At 42.9% G+C, this 18807-nt stretch overlaps 2 protein-coding genes across 5 annotated transcripts in view; both read left to right on the top strand.

Moving 5' to 3' along the window:
• The first annotated feature begins 234 nt into the window (after positions 1–234).
• LOC136436631 (zinc finger CCHC domain-containing protein 10-like) lies at positions 235–1809 on the top strand. The gene is made up of 4 exons (XM_066430783.1): positions 235–506; positions 641–799; positions 1065–1115; positions 1362–1809. The coding sequence occupies exons 1-4, from the start codon at positions 466–468 to the stop codon at positions 1534–1536; spliced, it is 426 nt and encodes a 141-aa protein (XP_066286880.1). The 5' UTR covers positions 235–465; the 3' UTR covers positions 1537–1809.
• Positions 1810–3130: 1321 nt separating this feature from the next.
• Positions 3131–18807, top strand: part of LOC136436624 (uncharacterized) — a 45521-nt gene continuing 29844 nt past the window's right edge. For 2 of the 4 annotated variants that reach the window (XM_066430770.1, XM_066430766.1), the window contains exons 1-2: positions 3131–3207; positions 4067–4198. The gene's annotated coding sequence lies outside the window, so the exon portion shown is untranslated. Of the gene's footprint in view, positions 3208–4066; positions 4199–8237; positions 8258–15057; positions 15406–18807 lie in introns of those variants that run through there. The other 2 variants (XM_066430769.1, XM_066430767.1) reach the window with 2 other exon arrangements.

The raw sequence follows: 18807 nt of genomic DNA, 5'->3' as shown, positions 1-18807 counted from the left end.
GTAAATCCACATTTTGATGCATTTTGTTGGTGGCAGGCTTGAGCACTGCAACCAAACGCAAAAGAGACTTGGGTCGTGTTTTCACACAGTTTTCCATGATAGCTGCAATTATGCAAAGCATATTTCCTTCCATACCAGACCCCCAAAATATTTCAGTTAATTTTTATGATCTAAGTAATCTAGCAGAACAAATCGGACAACTGTGCTATAAATAAGTTTATTTCAGTACTTTGACTGCTGCAGCGGTGTGGGGCAAAGGTCAGATACACATCGGAGTGGACAGATACGACGAATTTCACCAGTTTTCTTGTGATCTCTGACGAAGTTTGGAATAGATTGAGACAACCTAAGAGAAACAGAAGAAACTGGGGTTTCTAGACGACTCAAAACACCTCTTAAAGTACCCCACGGAATACACTGCGACGTTCGTTTGCTGAGGCAAGAAGAGGCAATCAACAAACCAAGATGGCCTCTCCCATTCAAAAATATGTTCTGGAGAAAAAAGCGTAAGTATCCTAGCTAGCTACGCTACAAATCTATATACAACTGCTTGTCTAGATCTATGTATATTCCGATTTCTTTGTCTCTGTATGATTATAACGCTAAGGTTGTTCTGTTGTCCTGGTTCGGTATTTTGCAGTGCAGAGAACAAACAGAACGTGCGGTGCCAGAAATGCCTGGAGCTGGGACACTGGACTTACGAGTGCACGGGGAAGAGGAAATACACCCACCGACCGTCCCGCACCGTGGAGATGAAGAAAAAACTCAAGGCCAATGAACAACAGAAACTGGCTATCATGTATGTAAAGACATTCCATGTACATTTTACACTGCACAATGTACTGTAAATTGTATAGATACTAGTATAGATGCTAGTAGTAACATTACACTCACTGGGGTTTCTCATGGATATGAAGATGAAACAAGTATAGTTCATTTTGTTATTTTACTCCCCATAACACTCAAAGCCAGGCACATTACAATATACATTTGTATCTAACCATATAATGTGCCCATAGGGCCATAGTACATGCTGATAACCAAAGTGTGAACTTCTGTTCCAGGCCACCAGAGGGAGCTGCTAGTAAAAAGGAGAAAGTGAAAAAGAAGAAAAAGTAAGAGACTTGTCCACTCTTATTTTCTATCCCATAATACTTAATCAGTGCTTAATGTCTGCAGAAAACAAACTTTTGATACATCTATTTTGTACTTGTCAATTGCACTGGCATGTGTGACAAAAATAGACAGGTACGGTATACAGTGTTATGTATATACAAGATGTATACCTCAGACAAAAGCTTTAGGTGTCAGTTTTCTGTTCTCTTACCTATATCATATACCTGTCTTATATTTTCCTTCAGGACTAAGAGCTCCAGCAGCAGTGACAGCTCATCTGACAGTGACTCGTCATCAGACTCATCCTCTGACTCCAGTTCGGACTCTGACTCCAGCTCCAGTAGCAGCTCAAGCAGCAGCTCTAGTAGTGAGGAGGAGAAGAAGAAGAAAAGAAAAAGGAAGAGAAGAAGGAAGGAATAGCAACATAAATAGACCAGTGTTTTGAGGATGTAATTAGCCTTAGAATTATGACTGTAAGAGCCTAGAGCTTCCTATTTTCTAGTGGACTTTGATAATAAACTGTAACTGATCTTGCTGATAATCTGAGATGATATTTCTTGTTAGTTAGAAACAAGTACTCAATGTCAACTTGGATTACTTTGTACGTTATGATCTTTGGTTAATCATGCATAATCTGGGACAAGGTTACTTAGCCATTGTCTGCAGAAATAAAGTTCATGTTCATAAAAATGAGTGTGGAGTCCATTCCAAATCCTTTATGTTATCAGTTTGCATGAAATTTATCCATCAATGACATTGTGGTGTCCATGTTATAGATCTGGCTAGTGACTAGCTAGTTTACTTCACCCTCTGCAGTACAACATGATTCATCCTTTGGCTTGCCAACTAGCTGACAGTATAGAATTTCAAGCCCTGCACTCTTTAAACCATTTCTTCAGTTCTTTGCCAACACAAACCCATCTGCTCAGACGACAAGGTTAGCCTTGTTGCCTTAACAAGTTTAAGGAGTGGATAATGTTTCATTTGGAGTTTGATTCGTATCACCAAGGGTGTAGTAACTGTAGTTATGTGGGTCAGGTGATGGTGTCGAGTCATAGCCATACCAGATAGACACGGAACATTTGGGTCTTAAAGCAGTGTCATTTTGCCGCATAAAAGAGTCAGTGTGGTGCACAATGTACTAACTGGGAAGGGTGGTGAGCAAATTGAGTCAAGGTTGATCAAAGATGAAGAACAGGTTTTTCTTGATTTACATTTTACTAGTATATGCTTTTAGACGTGTTTATTTGACAGCACACCCGAAACCCTCTCCTTTCAAAGAAGGCCTTCCTGCAACGTTAGCACAGTATATTCAGGAATTACACTGTACCACTCGTATCAGTTCTTGTCCTTGTAAAAGAAAACAACAAATAACGATGGACGATACACGAACCCAAAAACCTGTCTAAAAACAAAACGAGAACGTTTTTATTCATTCGCACCCAGTTGCTAAAGATCGGTTAATTATTTGCATTTTCTCACCCACATGAAATAATCGGTGTTGACTTGTCTAATAAAAGAACACGACAGAGACGAGAAGGGTTCCATCCATTCACACCAAGCTGTCAAAGTCCGGTTAATTATTTTCCTTTTCCCGCCCACCGAAAAATTGGAGTTCATATGCGAACCGCACATGCGATAATGACTGTTCCACCCCTACCGAGGTGTGAAATAGGGATTTCTTTGTTGAAAATATCGAATAAGGGACAGACAAATTTGGGATAAACTGCTTTCAACACGAAGACCTTGAAAATCCCATGAAATGCGAATTACGGAAAATAAGAGCGCTGCGTTAGTTGGATCTCTATTAATGTTTTAGTGCTCAAATCGTAAAACAAATCGTAAAGGGAATTCCTAGAACAAGAAAGCCGACATATGTGTCACAAGGGAGTCGTAAAGTTTCGCTAGGAGCGTGTAGAATCGGTCGAGTGAACTATTAGGCTAATCGTGATTGGCTATTACGTATGCACCATGAAAGGTGATCTAAAGGGTTGGCGCTATTTAATATTCCTTTCACTCGATCCCCCTTTCACTGCCGCGGATAGTCTGCAGCCTCGCGTGTCCGCCAGGAGAGGAGACCATTTCATCAAGGTGGTTCTGATTTGATTTGGGAATATCTGTGGATTTTTATTGCGATGATGTAAAGTCGGGGGTAGCAGGGGGTCGCGAGGCGAGTCACGACCGCTCGATAGTTCACGGGTGTCCGAGGTGTTGGTGGTCCGTCCCGTCACTGTCAGCAAGGACCTTGCTGTCAGGATCCGCGTAGATCTACTCTCCAAGCAGAGGTTGAATGGGCAGATCGTCACCGTTTTATCATATGCCGTCATTTTTTGTCGCTAGCCCATTCTAATGGGCTAGCGACAAAAAATGACGGCATATGATAAAACGGTGACGATCTGCCCATTCAACCTCTGCTTGGAGAGTACGTAGATCCACCAGATTTCTCAGGGCTGGAAATAGATACCAGAGTTTGGGCAATATGACGAGGGTAGATGGTTTGCCAAATGAGCTATCCGAGTCAAAAGGATAATTGTAGATTATAGGATTTTTTTTTTATGTCTAAGAAACGCCATGGAAACGTGCTTTCACGCTGAAATGAGCAGCGAGGAATGGACAGTACATAATTTCATGCTTCAAGGATGGCTATCCGATATCGATTAATTTATCATTTTCGAGGGGGCAAAGATATACGATGAACACCTTGGTATATATATCTTATTACCTGGATGTGTAACCTTCATCGACGTACCTTGGTATATCATATTATTGAGTGCACTGTAGTAGAACTGAATTCAATTGAGGTGTCGGTGCCCAAGATAGACGTTAACAAAGTCAATCGCATTAAATCAAATATGACTCTATGTGACAATACTATTGTACAAAGCACTCCTTCTCGGATCACTTTAAATTCACACCATTAATTCCTGGGAGGCCCTTTTCACGCATCTAGGTCGCGCTGCTGGCGGGGTCACATGATCGCCGTTTCCCGTGCCGTACCCATTCATCACTGCCGTCAGTTCGCCCAGTCCGGTCTGCAGGCGGCTTCCAGGACTCCCCGACCTCACGCCTGTCACCTACTCAGGTAAGTGCACAGCTTCCTGCGCCAAATATCGCACAGAAAACATGCAAATGTGTATGCGAGCGTTGCACGGACGCCCCCGGTTTACTACAGAAGGGAGTGGATGGTAGAAACCCCATGTGTGCATTGTTATACAGCCAACATTGACTCACAGAGCGAGTAGGGGACGGTTTGGGCTCAACACACCAGGGGACCACCATTCGGTATTCACTCCTGTTTGGACGCCTCTGTACGTATCGTCATTCGGACGTGCAGAAAGTCTTCTTGTTAGCCATGTAGACATATCCTGCAGATTGTATAGGTTTCAAATCTGGTTTAAGTGCATTGTGTGTGCACGATCTCTTGGTTTACACCCTTGCTTACTGAAGCATGCACCCATACTATTATCATGCGCCTGTGAATGCTTAATGGGCTCATGTATCTTTTGTCGGCCCGCCCGCGGGCGGAGCTAACTTAATGGCATTAAGGGCCATCAGTGCTCAAATACTGTAAACAATGTAATGAATAGGAGGAGAGTTTCGCAGAATTTTCCTTGGCGTTGGTTTATTTGTTTTGGTTGTACACGATGTTTGTGTAAAGACCGCACGTGCAGACGGGTGGCTGTCGGACGCCTCTGCCCTTGATTTATTTGACCCCAAGCACAGGAACGTAAATGTGGAAGTCGCCCTTGATGGCATAATTGAGGTCAGATAGAGCAGTAGTACATTATCCCGAAGCAGAAATGTATAATAGCAGACATGGTTTATCAGGAACGTTCTCTGTTTGGTTTGTATAAGCCAACCGTTTTAGATCGTTTTGAGATAATATTTTAAGGAGGGGACGAAAAGCAGAGGCCAGGTGTTGACATCTGCGAGTGACATGGGTGATTCTTTGACCCATTTTCCCATTAAGGGTACTGAAAAGTAACAGGAGACGGTTGGTTTTACGCCAAGCTAAAGAATCACACTTATTATAGACTTATCCCTTCCGCTTACGTAGGAATTCGTAAACACCGATTTGGTAGAAATGTGGAAATACGCCTTCGAATGTTGTCACAATATAAAAGCGATTTAAGCTTCGACTGCCTCCAAATACACCCGTCTCACTGTTGCACTCTTGCCTTTTTCAAAAGGAATCGACAATCCCAATTAATCATTTCGCGATCTACCTCTAGGAGAGCTGCATCGCAGACAGCGTACAGTATCGCAAGTGTGTTTCTTGCCTGTTTTCTACAACAACAATTAACGATTCGCTGAGTTAGCAAGGCCGCAAACTTAAGATGAAAGATAAAACAGCTAGCTTGCAGGGACTGACAACTACCGTGTGCAGATATTCGGGCTTGCATGAATGTTTTATGAGAACATACACAGGACGATATCACCGAGCTCAGCTCAGCCACAAGGGAGCCCGCACAACGCTTCGGACTAGTCCATTGTCATTGTCGGGCTGCCGGCGGTGCATTCGTGAATATGCTACCGTTTTAGGTCACACCTTTGGTAGGTGTACCGATGGCACAAATTTTCTGTGTTCACTTCTATGTTATTGTGGGCGCCACGTTTTGTTGTCAGGCCCGAGGGGTGGACTGTACGTCATGCTTACATACTTATCTATCTCCTTATCTTTCCCGGCTGTAGCATTATCTTATCTCTTCCTTCTGTGATAAAAAATTAACAGATGACTACTTGTGTTTCCTCGCAACCTTTGTTTACACACCTAAAATGGACTCCCCAAGTATCGCCCTAATCCCCCGTCTGATGAAATCTTCGTAAACCGGACCAATCCGCTTTCGATCGACACTCTTTGAAATAATTTTCTACTAGCTTCATCGTCAGTGTTTGCGCGATCGATATTCAGAGTAATCAACGGACATGTTCCGGTGAGTGGATGGAGAAATTAGGCCAGCGGTGTTAGGGCCAGGTGTGACCGAGGAGGGGTGTGCACCAGTACCATCAATAACAGTGCCGAGAATACTAATGCGATGTGTTCAGGCAGCTTTATGGTACTTGATATTCAGTCGATTTATTTATTAACCTGTTAGCAAGATAATTGGTACTTTGTGGCACTAAATGTGTGTCTGTTACCGTGTAAGTCGAAAAATTGATTTAACGACCGCTTTGCGAGTCTGTATCAGTTGCAAAAATCGTTTTTACCCCCATTTCAACTCTCTTCGTGTGAGGAGACACCTGTTTTAGCTCTTGGTATGTATACTGTTCTGTGTACTGCAGAATCTGTTTGTAGTGGCAACTTACCTTTATCCTCAAAGACTTGGTTAGAATCACGATCTCGCCTTTCCAGGGTTTGAATGTTAAAATACAAGAAAAGTAGAGCTCCAGAGTCCAGACATGATGATAAAGAGCATGAGAACCTATTTTCTTCTTTCCTGCAGCCGAACATTGGCCTTATAATCTTGACAAATCTTCGTTGGCTTCAAGTATTTTTTTTCTTTCTCTGTGGATTGTCTTACATCTTGTAAGACCAAGGAGGTTGCGTGTTGCTTGAATCCCAAGACAAATAGGCTAACATTCTGATCTTGACAAGGAAAAGACGGGGCGGGGCACTTGGCCAGGTGCACCTCACAGACAGGTGTGTTGCGGCGTGCACTTTGAAGTTCTCTTTGTCGGCGCTTTGTTCTTTTGCAATGGGAACACATGTCGTCAATGACCTCCATTTGACATTTACATACTTAAAGCACGCCAATGTGACAATATGGAAACATAAAAGAGAACACTTACACACCGAAAGAATTCCAGCCGCAGGCAGAGTACTGATAATTAGTCGCTGTACTCGTCTTTTCTGTGACAGATATTTGGAAGGAAGATTGCTTGTTTTTTGCCTGCAGGTCATTTTCTCACTGTGTTACCCTTCACGATGCCACTAGTCAGAATTTACACAGAGAAAACGGGTCTGTCAGAAAACCCTCGCGATGGTTCCTTCCAATATCTGATGAGAGAATAGTCTATCCCAGACTTCATGGTACCGTATCATCGACCTGGCCAATCTACATCATTTCTTTAAAGCATACACACTAGGTACTTCCGCAGCGCACTCTAGAGATCTGATAAGGTATATGCAGTCCCGCGGAGGGTGATAGAGGCTACGTAATCACCAATCCAACTACCTGTCCGATCCTGTTATCCTCACGAGTACACATCAACACAAGCCTCTTAGTTCTGTAGTTATTGAGACCGTTCAAATCGACAACTGTAGCTCTGATCAAGCATTTCAGCAGAGTTCTCCGTTCCAATGGTATTGGCGGCTTCCCTACATGCCTATATGTGCCCTGGGGATAGTCAATGCTCTGTTGTCACTATCTGTTCACTTTACTGAATTGAGTTTTGGGTTGCCAGGGCTACTCAAAGCTTTGCAACCATAAACTTTAGAAACGATATCTACTTTTGTAGCCGTCATCAAATCGTATATGTATTTTCGTACGTTCTTGTGGTCCACTTGATTTCCCCCCAGTGCATGCTATGTAGGAATACTGTAGTATCTTTCAGTTGAATCGAGTTTAGGCGAGGTGTGAAGACCGTAGGTAAGGTTCCTACTTTAGCTTGAGTTAAATGGCATGACCAGTCTGGTTTATAGTCTGTGATTCAACTAACAGTTTTCTGTGTGTAAAGCAACCAAAAGAAATCGAAGGACGATATGATTCGACAATTAGGCTACTACAGCGAAAGTAATTTTCAGATCGTTACATAACCGGTATTTGTACATACAAATATGATTTCCACAGAACATCAGAAGGTTGTTGTCCTCTGTCGCGCTGACTTGTGAGAGCTCGAGTGTTTATTGCGCGTGAGGATGTAGAATTTTCGCCCACATCTAGTCTTGCGGTCTGTCATTACAGAAACTCCCGGGTGACTCTGCTCTCCTACCCTACAATTACGCGGGTAGGCTGGATATGATGAACACGACAGGTATGCTTATGGCCTCCGGCGCGGTGAGTGTGCGGGGTGTTTTCTTTCGAAAACATTCCAGTACAACAACAGAGGGTATAGTAAAGTGTGACACAATCATAACATCCAGAGAGGAAGCTGTACGTTTCTCCTGTTTACAACACTTTCAAAGTATTCAAGGTTGCATGTGAGTATAGTTTCCTATCAGATCCTGACGTTATCCTATGTAGGATTCCGGCCATGTTAACATGTGTCCACAGAACCTGTCCGCTTGTTGTTGCTATACAAGTCCCGTCATCTTGGAAAGTTGTTCTGAAAGTAGTTCTTCACCCTCTTAGATCTGAAAACACATGGGATCGATTTTAAGGTACCCTCGTCAATGTGTGCAGCACACGACAGGAGGGGTCAATTAGTAACAATGCTCAACAGTAGACTCTCTCTTGTTCCGTCCAGCTCTGAGACATTGTGAAAATATAATCCATTGACTGTAACTGTAAGTAATTTTCATTCATTCAAATTATACTAGTTCTGTATGGTTCTGTCGCTATAGAAGACCCAATTTGTAGATGTCTAGTTGACTGCAATAGGGTCATCAGTTGTGAAGAAAACGTCTTTTTTAGCTGTAGTGTCACATCATATATTTCCACCGTGATATTTCTTCCATCGTCTAAAGAACAGCATATGTTCAGGTTACCCTACAAGCAAGGTCTGTGGTGATGTACCGAACATGTCATTATCATATCATCTCTGTCACGACAAAGTCGTTGTATCAAGAACAATAAGAGGTCAGAGGTCGTCTTCCACGGGAGACGGGCTTTCTAGCGCTCTTACGCATATGATCGCTAATATCTGTATTTCTAACGTTTGGAGGCATTATATTGCACAGACTTGTGTCTGATATATCCAAGACCACACCGGACCTTCTACTAGCCTGTAGACAAGCCGGTGGGACGCAGACGAGCTGAGGACACCGCCGAGATAGCGTGGTGAAAAGGTGGAACATGGCGACCGCCATGACACAACCCTCGGACTACGCACACGCAGCAGCAACACCAAGCGAAGCGACGACAGAGTCTGATGTGCGGCCGGGATGCAAACCCCTGTTCTTCCTAGAGAGGGAGGTACATGAGGTATCTCAGAATGAGCCGTACTTTTCTAATGTCGAAGTATATAAAGCCATTAGTCGGGTTCTCGATGGATCAAAAATTCGAGGAATCCAGCAGGTGAGAGGCATGTGGCGAATCTACTTAAGTGAAACCGCCGATCGTGCCAATCTATTGATCACGGGATTTAATCTGCGCAACAAGCATGTCGATATGCGAGATGTACACCCTTTTCGTCAGAATGATGGAGTTCGCATCACAGTTAAAGACGTCCCACTTTCCGTCGACGACAGTGCTATTGCAGAGGGGCTAAGGAGATATGGTGCCAAGCTCCTGGGACCTCTCAGACGAGAGAGGCTCAGAGTAGATGGCCGTCTTACCAATTGTGAAACAGGGGATAGATTTGGTTTCATGCAAGAGCCAGCAACTCCGGCAGATCACATTCCGAGAAATGTGGAGCTAGCAGGACGCTGGAGAGCTCGGGTATTCTATCGAGACCAAACGACCGACAGGAACTGCTCGAAGTGTCTCGGTAAAGGTCACGTGATGAGAAATTGCACTTCAGACTGGAGATGCTCACAGTGCAATAAACTTGGACACAAGAGAGTTGACTGTAATAAAGAAGATGTCAGTGACAATATACAAGCACAAGGAGTAGAAGAGACGGGTATTGTTTCTACATCCGAGGACCACTCCTGCGAAAACGCAGGCACTGAGCCTGAACAGAGTGACAGAACATCTGCAAAGCAAAGGCGGATCACTGACTTCACAGTTGTGAATCGTAAAAAGAAGAAAGGAAAAGACCAGAAGACTGGGAGCCAGCAGTCAGCAAGAGTGACTAGAAGTGTTGTAAGGAACACTCGCCAGCATGGACCCCAGGAGAGACAGAAGGGAGCGACAGGTGCACCTGCTCAGCCCAGCAGACAGATCCAGGGACCCGACCCACGAGTCAAGGAACTGATCGAAGCTGGACGGTACTCCTGGAGCAGCCCACCGGGGTCGGAGGCCACAGGCTCTTCTACGAGTTCAAGTGGAGATGACGCTTAATTGTGGACTTATCATTGTGAGTTATATATCTAATCATGACATCCAACTTATCATTATTATCGCTTAACGTTCGAGGCCTTAGAAATACTCAGAAACGTAAAACCCTTTATCATTGGCTTCAATGCCAAAAGGCAGATGTATTTCTATTACAAGAAACACACTACACTAAAGATAAGATGGATGTTTTTGAACGAGATTGGAATGGGCCTCAGTTTCACGATTTTGGTGATTCACACAGTAGAGGCGTGACCATTCTCTGTAAGAAAAAGGTTGACATAAATGTTGTTGATGTGATCAAAGGACATGATGGTAGGAGACTTTTAGTCAAAATGAAAGATCTTACTATTCTCAACGTTTATGCGCCGACTGAAAAGAAGGAACAAAAAACCTTTCTTATAGACTTACGGAATTGGATTAACGACAATAATGTTGATAATCTGATTGCTGGCGGTGACTTTAATATGGTAAACGACACTGCCATTGATAGGATAAGCAAGCACCCCCTGGCGCGGAGCTCAGGTGAAAATACGAAGGCATTAAATAGTTTCAAGAAAAGTCTAGCACTTGTAGATATTTGGAGGGAACGCCACCCACAGGTGCGGCAATTCACCTGGAGGCGAAAAAACCCAGACCCAGTATCCAGTAGAATTGATTTCTGGCTTATCAACAAGTCGCTATCAACCAACATTATAAGTTGTGATATCAGAACATCTATCAGAACAGATCATCTTGCTATATTTTTGAAGGTGCAAATAACTGACTGCACTAGAGGGCCTGGGTCTTGGCGCCTGAACACTTCGCACCTGATGGATGAGAATTATGCCACAGGTGTGAAATCTACAGTACGTTCTGTTACTGAAGAACTTAGTGATTACTGTCAATCAAAACAACTAGCTTGGGAGATGTGCAAAATAAAGATTAAGGAGTTCTCGGATAAATACTCCAGGATTAAAGCAAGTAATATCAACACAGAACACAAAGAACTTGAAATGAGACTCCAAGAGCTAGAGTGCCAATTAGATTTAGATGAGACACTGAACGATGAAACTTTGAATGAATATACAGAAATTAAATCAAAGCTAGAGAAAATATACGAATATAAAGCAAAAGGGGCTCAAGTTAGAGCCAGGGCCGAATGGGTGGAGAAGGGAGAAAAATCTAACAAATACTTTTTGAGTCTCGAAAACTCCCGTTCGAAACATAATACAATTACTAAATTAAAACATGCAACAGGTGAAGAAACAAATCCCTTTAAAATTCTAGACTTGGAAGTTAACTTTTATAAGAAACTGTATTGTTGCGATAGTGATAATTCTGCATCTGACGAACAAATCAACACTTTTCTCGAGTCAGTTGATGTGCCCTCGCTTTCGGATGACGAAAGGATCCTGTTAGATGAACCTATAACAAAAAATGAATGTTTTTTAGCTTTGAAATCTTTGAACCAAAATAAAACGCCAGGTACTGATGGGCTACCGGCTGAATTTTATCTAAAATTCTGGAGTGAAATAGGGGACCTGGTCTTCGAATCCTTGACAGAAGCGATAGATAATAAATGTCTTTCTGTGACCCAAAAGAGGGCCCTATTGAAACTCATTTACAAAAAGGGTGACAAGACCGACTTATCTAATTGGAGGCCAATAAGTTTGCTAAACACTGATTATAAAATATTAGCTATGGTATTATCAAAACGACTGCAGACTTTTCTCCCAAAACTGATTTCGGAAGACCAAACCGCCTATATTAAGACCAGGTTTATTGGACAAAACGTTAGATTACTACAAGATGTTATTTATTACTGTAACTATTATAATTTACCGGCTGCAGTCGTCTGGCTCGATTTTGAGAAAGCTTTCGACTCGGTGAGCTGGAACTTCATGCTAAGAGCTTTAGATAAGTTTGGTTTTGGACCTACTTTCATTTCATTAGTTAAAACTATGTACACTGACATCGAAAGTTGCATCATCAATGCAGGATGGAAATCCGCTTATTTCAAATTACAACGAGGAATCAGACAGGGATGTCCCTTATCTGCCATGTTATTTAATCTTGTTGTTGAAACCCTTGCAGCTAAGATTCGGCAAACAGATACAATTAAAGGCATTAAAGTAGAGAATGAAGACATTAAGATTAGCCAGGTGGCCGACGACACTACTCTGTTCCTCGCTAATGAAGAAGCCATCAGAATTGCGTTAAAGACCGTAAATGACTTCTGTCTTGTGGCTGGGCTAAAACTGAATGTTGGAAAATGTGAAGCCACATGGATAGGTTCTTATTCTTGTAGAATTGATAAGCCATGTGGAATAAATTGGCCAGAAACACCCATTAAATCTCTAGGTCTATACTACAGTCGTGAAGAGAAAAATTGTGAATCTCTGAACTGGGAAGAATCCCTTGAAAAAATGGAAAACTTATTTCGGGTATGGCAGAGAAGGAGACTTACCTTATATGGCAAAATATTGATTATTAAGTCTTTAGGAATATCTCAGATCGTTTATAAGATGTCTTCTATATCCACCCCTCCATGGGTATTAAAAAGAATTGAAAAGGCCTGTTTCCGTTTCCTGTGGAATGGAAAACCGGACAAGATAAAGAGAAAAACATTGTATTCAGAGTACAAGGATGGAGGGTTAAAGATGCTGGATATAAATACAAAATGCAAGAGTCTACAAGCTGCTTGGGTCCGAAGGATAATTAAAACTCCAAAGGATCCCAGCAGAATTTGTAGATGGCGACTAATACCTTTACACTTTATTGACAAGCTTGGCAAAGACTTTCTGGTCTTTCGACTTAATTTCAAACGAAAAGCAGATGCACCTTCTCTGTTAACCCTTCCCCCTTTCTACAGGGATGTAGTATTGTCTTGGCATGATTTGGGAGGAGGAAAGACAGATTTTGCCCATGTACGTAACGAAATAATTTGGTGTAACGAAAATTTTATGTTGAACAACAAAACACTCTACTATAGACACTGGATAGATAGTGGTATTATATTTGTAAGAGATATATGTTGTGTCTCAGACTATATAACGCCTGTGTCGTTGCTCGAGAGACTCACCATCAGGAATAACTGGCTTTGCGAGTTCACCTGTGTTAAATTGGCAACAGGGCGGAGATGGCTTACTGAAGAAGATAATGGTAGCCAATTCCTTGAAAGCAACTCACTCTGGTTTAATGGGCAGCGTAAAATAGTTGACACTTTTACTAGCAGATACTTGTATTCAAATTATGTATTTCATAACCCTGTAACACCTACCTCCCAGGCATATTGGGATCGTACAATCCCTAATCTGGACTGGAGAACGATATGGAAATGCCAGACTTGTACGATCAAACATAATAAGTTGCGAGAATTTAACTTTAAATTATTACATAGAATACTACCTTGTAAGTACCTGCTCAACAAATGGAAAGTAAGAGATTTGTCTGGTAACATTTACAGCCCTACCTGTGATATATGTGAAAAGATAGAAAATTATGAACATATGTTTTTACAATGCAGTAGATTAAGAAACTTCTGGTGTAGAATTAGCATTACTCAGGATGAAGTCTTGTTAGGATCCAAAGTATGCTGTACTAGCTTATTAACAATAGCAAAGTACTCGATCTATGTCTCCTGGTTAAAATGTAAAGATAATCCTAGACAACTAATGAGGGATGATGTGTTCCTTCCTTTTCTGCATTTGTGTTCACTATACAATAATTGGAATTATGTACCCTGATGGAATTATGTATCCTGACGGAATTATGTGCCCCGATGGAATTATGTACCCGATGCTATGTACCCAGGTGGAAATATGTACCCTGATCGAACTATGTACCCGGACGGAATTATTTACCCTGGTGAAATTATGTATCCTGGCGAAATTATGTATTCTGGTAGAATTATGTACCCTGGTGGAATAATGAACCCTGGCTGAATTATGTATCCTGGCGAAATTATGTACCATGTTGAAATTAAAATCATTTGAAAAAAAAAAAAAAAAAAAAAAAAAAAAGAACAATAAGATCCTAATATTCACTGCGCCCCGCTGGACATTACCATAAGTCACCAGTCACTAACATCTGTGACCACCCGCGACGTCCCAGTGTAAATATGACGTCGCCCCCCCCCATGTACCCCCCGCAGCGTGGCAGCTGTGACGACATGTGGGACAGTGTTCTTTTAGTACGTTCATTGCCGTGTATGGCGCAAAGGTCATGCCCGTCTCTTCACATTTACATCCTTGTGTGTTGTCATCAGCCCTCATTTGCATATTATCACACAGTCACGTGACATGCACGGCCAATCAGATCCTCTCGTACAGATCCGGTTCAGGATGACATTAAAAAGCAATTGTGATGGAGTAGATGATACTTTAATAGTCACGTTTCTTCGGAATCATGTAAACTTATGTCATTTACGCTTGATTTGAATTGGAAATCAGTTAATGACGTCCATCTGCGTCTTTGATAGAAAAGAAATGGTGGGATTTTGAATGATGTAGTCATATGTGATCATATGTTGTGTCTGCCTCCCGGACCCCACACCCGATACACCATCCGTAATTCCCGCCATTCCTTCGCGCGAATTTTCATTACTGTCATTCCGGCGCCCGTCCGCCCGTGTGTCCCGTCCCCGGTCCTGACCTCCCAGGCCAGCCTCTTGATGAAAAACTGACGGAGTCCGGACGTCTTGCCTCGTAAAAACCATCAGCACCACCAGGAAGAATTCGTGGGATGATTGGTACCACATCAGCGGCGGGTCTCGCCTGTGGGTTCCTCCCCCCCGCCTGCTGTCGACGCTTTCTCGGGCCGTCGTTAGACATGCGTCAGCTGGTATAGCAAGGTCAAAGGACAAGACGAGCCGTGTGGCCATGTTTCAACCTCACAACGCGGCGAACACTTCAGCCTCGTACCGTTTAAAGGACGCGTGGTGCCGGTAAACTGCTTTACCAATATTTCCCGGTACATTTCTGTGCATTGGGATATTGTACCTGGCGAATCACCGACATATCGTTCCCGTTTCCAGACCTACGGAATTCGGAAAGGCATCCGAGGTGGCTTCGCAGCAACAAGTTGATACTATGATGTGTTACATCACCTCTCAGTCGGATTAAGATATCATTCATACTGCTCAGAGCACAGTCAGACGGAAACTTGGCCTGTGCCCAGCTTCTGGAATTCTATGAGCTTGTTGGACAAGGTAAGTTCTGTTATTCCTTGGCGAGGCTGAATACTTTCCCACACAAGTTGTTCTCAGTCAGTGGCTGAACTGATGAGAACTCGTGGGCGATTCTACCATCTGTGTGACTTTGAACCCTCATCGTGTTATAGAACATGGCAGGCCCTGACGTTGATGTTATATGGATGGCCAACTGCTCGTCTCTGTTTTTAGGAAGTGGCCCTCAGAGGGGGCCGGGTGGGCATGTGTACATCAATCATCACGGGTGGGAACGGCTGTTTTCTCACAAAACTCTGTAGGACTGTATGAAGGATGTTATTGCATCCTATCATAGCGCCAGGGACAACAAATTGCATTCGTACAAAAACAACAACAAAAACGTTGTTAGAGTCGATTCAGTGACGAAAGCCTTTATTTATCACGCCGGGAACGCCGAGGAAACTATTAAACTTCATTTCATCTTTAAATTGTGATTTATTTTGGATAAAAGAATCTTACGGAAGTAAAACTACATGTACTTCTGTCCGGAAAAGCCTGAGGTACAATTTCGCCCACTCGGATCCCCATGTCAGGCTGCATATGAGTGAAGAACTTGAGATACCCACCCTGCTGTCCTTCCCGGGGCTTTATGCGCTCCTCTCGGTCAAGATGCAGCGACAGATAAGGTACTCCTCTGTTTGAGACTTTTGGGCAATGAAGAGTAAGGTTAGCCATTCAACACTTTCAAAAGTGGCGATATCTTTGAATTATGCAGATTATGAGAATCCGACAATTCCAAACATTTTTCACATTTATACACTTTGCAAACGTTAGAGTTTTGCAGACGCTGAGGCTTCAATATTGACATTTTTGGATTTTCGATATTCGAGAGATTGTTTTGAGCTTCAAAGAAGGATGATCTTATATTTCACAGGTGTTGAGTTTCTGAAAACTGAAAATATGGAAATGAAATATAAAGTTTTCCATTAGTTTGCTCTCATGGAGTTAGTAAAAAACGACATACTAAAACTACGACTAACACTCCTTCTTCTAGACCAATGGTTGTTATCCCTGTTTCCTTTCCCAAACGATTGTTATCGGCTGACGTTAACCTTAGCACGGTATCTTAACCTTGGGAGATGGGGCGTCCCTGCTGGGGACCACCGGACCAGGTAGCCACCCGGCAGGGGGTAAGTCATCGGTCACCCAGGTAGTGTTAGCCTGATTACCTTTTAAGAGCAAAGTCAAGGGCAGGATATCACTTCCCCATGTGTGAAGCTGGAAGGATATCAGCACAAGATGTTTCAACACAGATCGTAAAATGCCTGAAGGCAGATTGAGGGGATAAGGCCAACCGTGTGACAGGTTCATAGCAGTTGGTCCAGCCTGCAACCGTTCTCAATCGGATTAATTAAGACTCTGTCTGGCTAGTCCAGTTAGGTTTCAATTCTAAAATCCACAATATTTCTCTCATAACGGGAAGTGTTGATGGGCCTCCGCTGCCGCACCGCCCCCCCCCCTAACACACACTGAATCCCTCCTCACATCTCTCAGCTTCATTCATACAAACTGTTGCTGTGAAATGATAGCGCAAAGTACCAAAGTATCCATTGCAGTGGTGCAGGGTCATGAACATACGTGTCATTCCTAGAATATCTCATTTCTTTATACTGGTAGTTCAAGTATCACCGCTCTTATTTCAAAAGAAACTCCTCTAAATGGTGACCTTGGCCATTTGGCCATTCCATCATAGATGGCGTGTTTACACAGGTAGCGTTTCTTCCTCCAGACTGTTTGACAACATCACTCTCTGTTTTTGTCTGCCTTGTGATGGTGAATCGCTTTAGCCCCATAGCCATACCATCGTGAGCCCCCACAGTATCTCTACGGGCTGGGAGTGTTACCCGCCCGCCCAGGCTGATCAGCGTACGGAATTGGTTTCAGACACCGGAAAAATAGGATGTCAGAAAAAGCCCCATCGTTTAGTAGGACTGGGACCAGTAAAACATCCCTAAGCCGTCAAGTAGAGAATGGTAAACAGGCTCTTCTCTGTACATGCACATGTACCTGCGACCATCATGATAAACCTTTGACTGATGCCATGTACTTTGAGTGTTTGTTTTACATGACAGGTTTGGGGAACAGGTGGAATGCTTTGTTGACGTCTCCTGTTATAACAGAACGTTAACCTGTGTGGTCAGGCTGTAAGTTGATGCTCGTTGTCACATTTGAACTTTACTGCTGACTTGGATAGCTGAAAGGCTTTGAATTTGTCGGTCAGAATATGAAGATATCTTACGCATCTTTCGTGTTTTCTATTAGAGAAAACTAGACCCGAATTCATATACTAGTATACGAATACGCGTGTTATGTGCATACAGGTCTGTAGGGAAAACAATATGTGAGCTCCAAAGAAAACTTGTTTTTTCACATGGATAATGATGCTTTGAGCAGAAAGCCTCGGAAAGCTAGAACTGTTCTGATCACTCACAAGAGGGCTGAATCGATACAACAGAAGTACTTTTTCCTAACGCTTCTACTCACGTAAATCGCAACAAAATAAGATATCGATAGTGATATAAAACAAAGTTGTATGTGAGAAAGATATAGTCATTTCTTAAAAATGTCTTCTGAAACTTTAAGTATCACATATGGTTGGACCATGTACTGAAGTTATCGATGAAAATTTACGGCAGACCGTTGTCAGGATGACGTTGATAGATGCATAACGATCTAACATTACACTGATAGGCGGAAACTCCACCAACAGGTCACAGGGGTCAATGCCCGGATGTGGGTCATCAGCTACTGGGCTTTACACCCCATGGGAAACCTTGTTGGATGGCAATGCTGACGGCTTTATCGCGTGGGTGGATGTATTGGTGGGTGGGTGACTGGGTGTGTTTATGGTAGTTTTGTTGCAAATTCAGCATATATGATAAAAGGCAGTAGTCTGTCAACTGACGCTTAACGACTAATCAGAGACATGGTTCTCTTTGTAGAGAATGCCACATCTTCATAGATGTACATAGTCACTGCACTCCAAGCAGGGGTTGGTGGGGAAGAATGTGACCTTCTTACCAAATGCCCCGTTTTCCTTCGGTTAGTGGGACCGGCGGACAAAAAACAGGGTTTATCATTACTTTATATGACAAGAAGATCACAATTTTCCCCACCAACATCTACTTGGAGAGTACATAATCACTAGGCACACCTGTTCTTGGCCGCTGGCTACCTTGCCACTTCCCAAACTACACGGTCAATGTCAAACGGTTAGAATCGATCTGAACACAAATCGCGTGATGCTGCAAAGCGCGGTGTAAATATTACAGTGTCTGGATCCTAGGAGACTCAAATGTTGAATGGCGAAGTCAAACACAGACTAAGAGCGTGTCAGCGCCTGTCCACACGTGGTCGCACTGTTACACACAAGTTGACATTCCG

Source organism: Branchiostoma lanceolatum, chromosome 6, assembly GCF_035083965.1.
Source record: "Branchiostoma lanceolatum isolate klBraLanc5 chromosome 6, klBraLanc5.hap2, whole genome shotgun sequence".
Classification (NCBI taxonomy): domain Eukaryota; kingdom Metazoa; phylum Chordata; class Leptocardii; order Amphioxiformes; family Branchiostomatidae; genus Branchiostoma; species Branchiostoma lanceolatum.
Note: the sequence above shows the minus strand (reverse complement) of the source record. Positions and strands in the feature narration are given on the sequence as shown.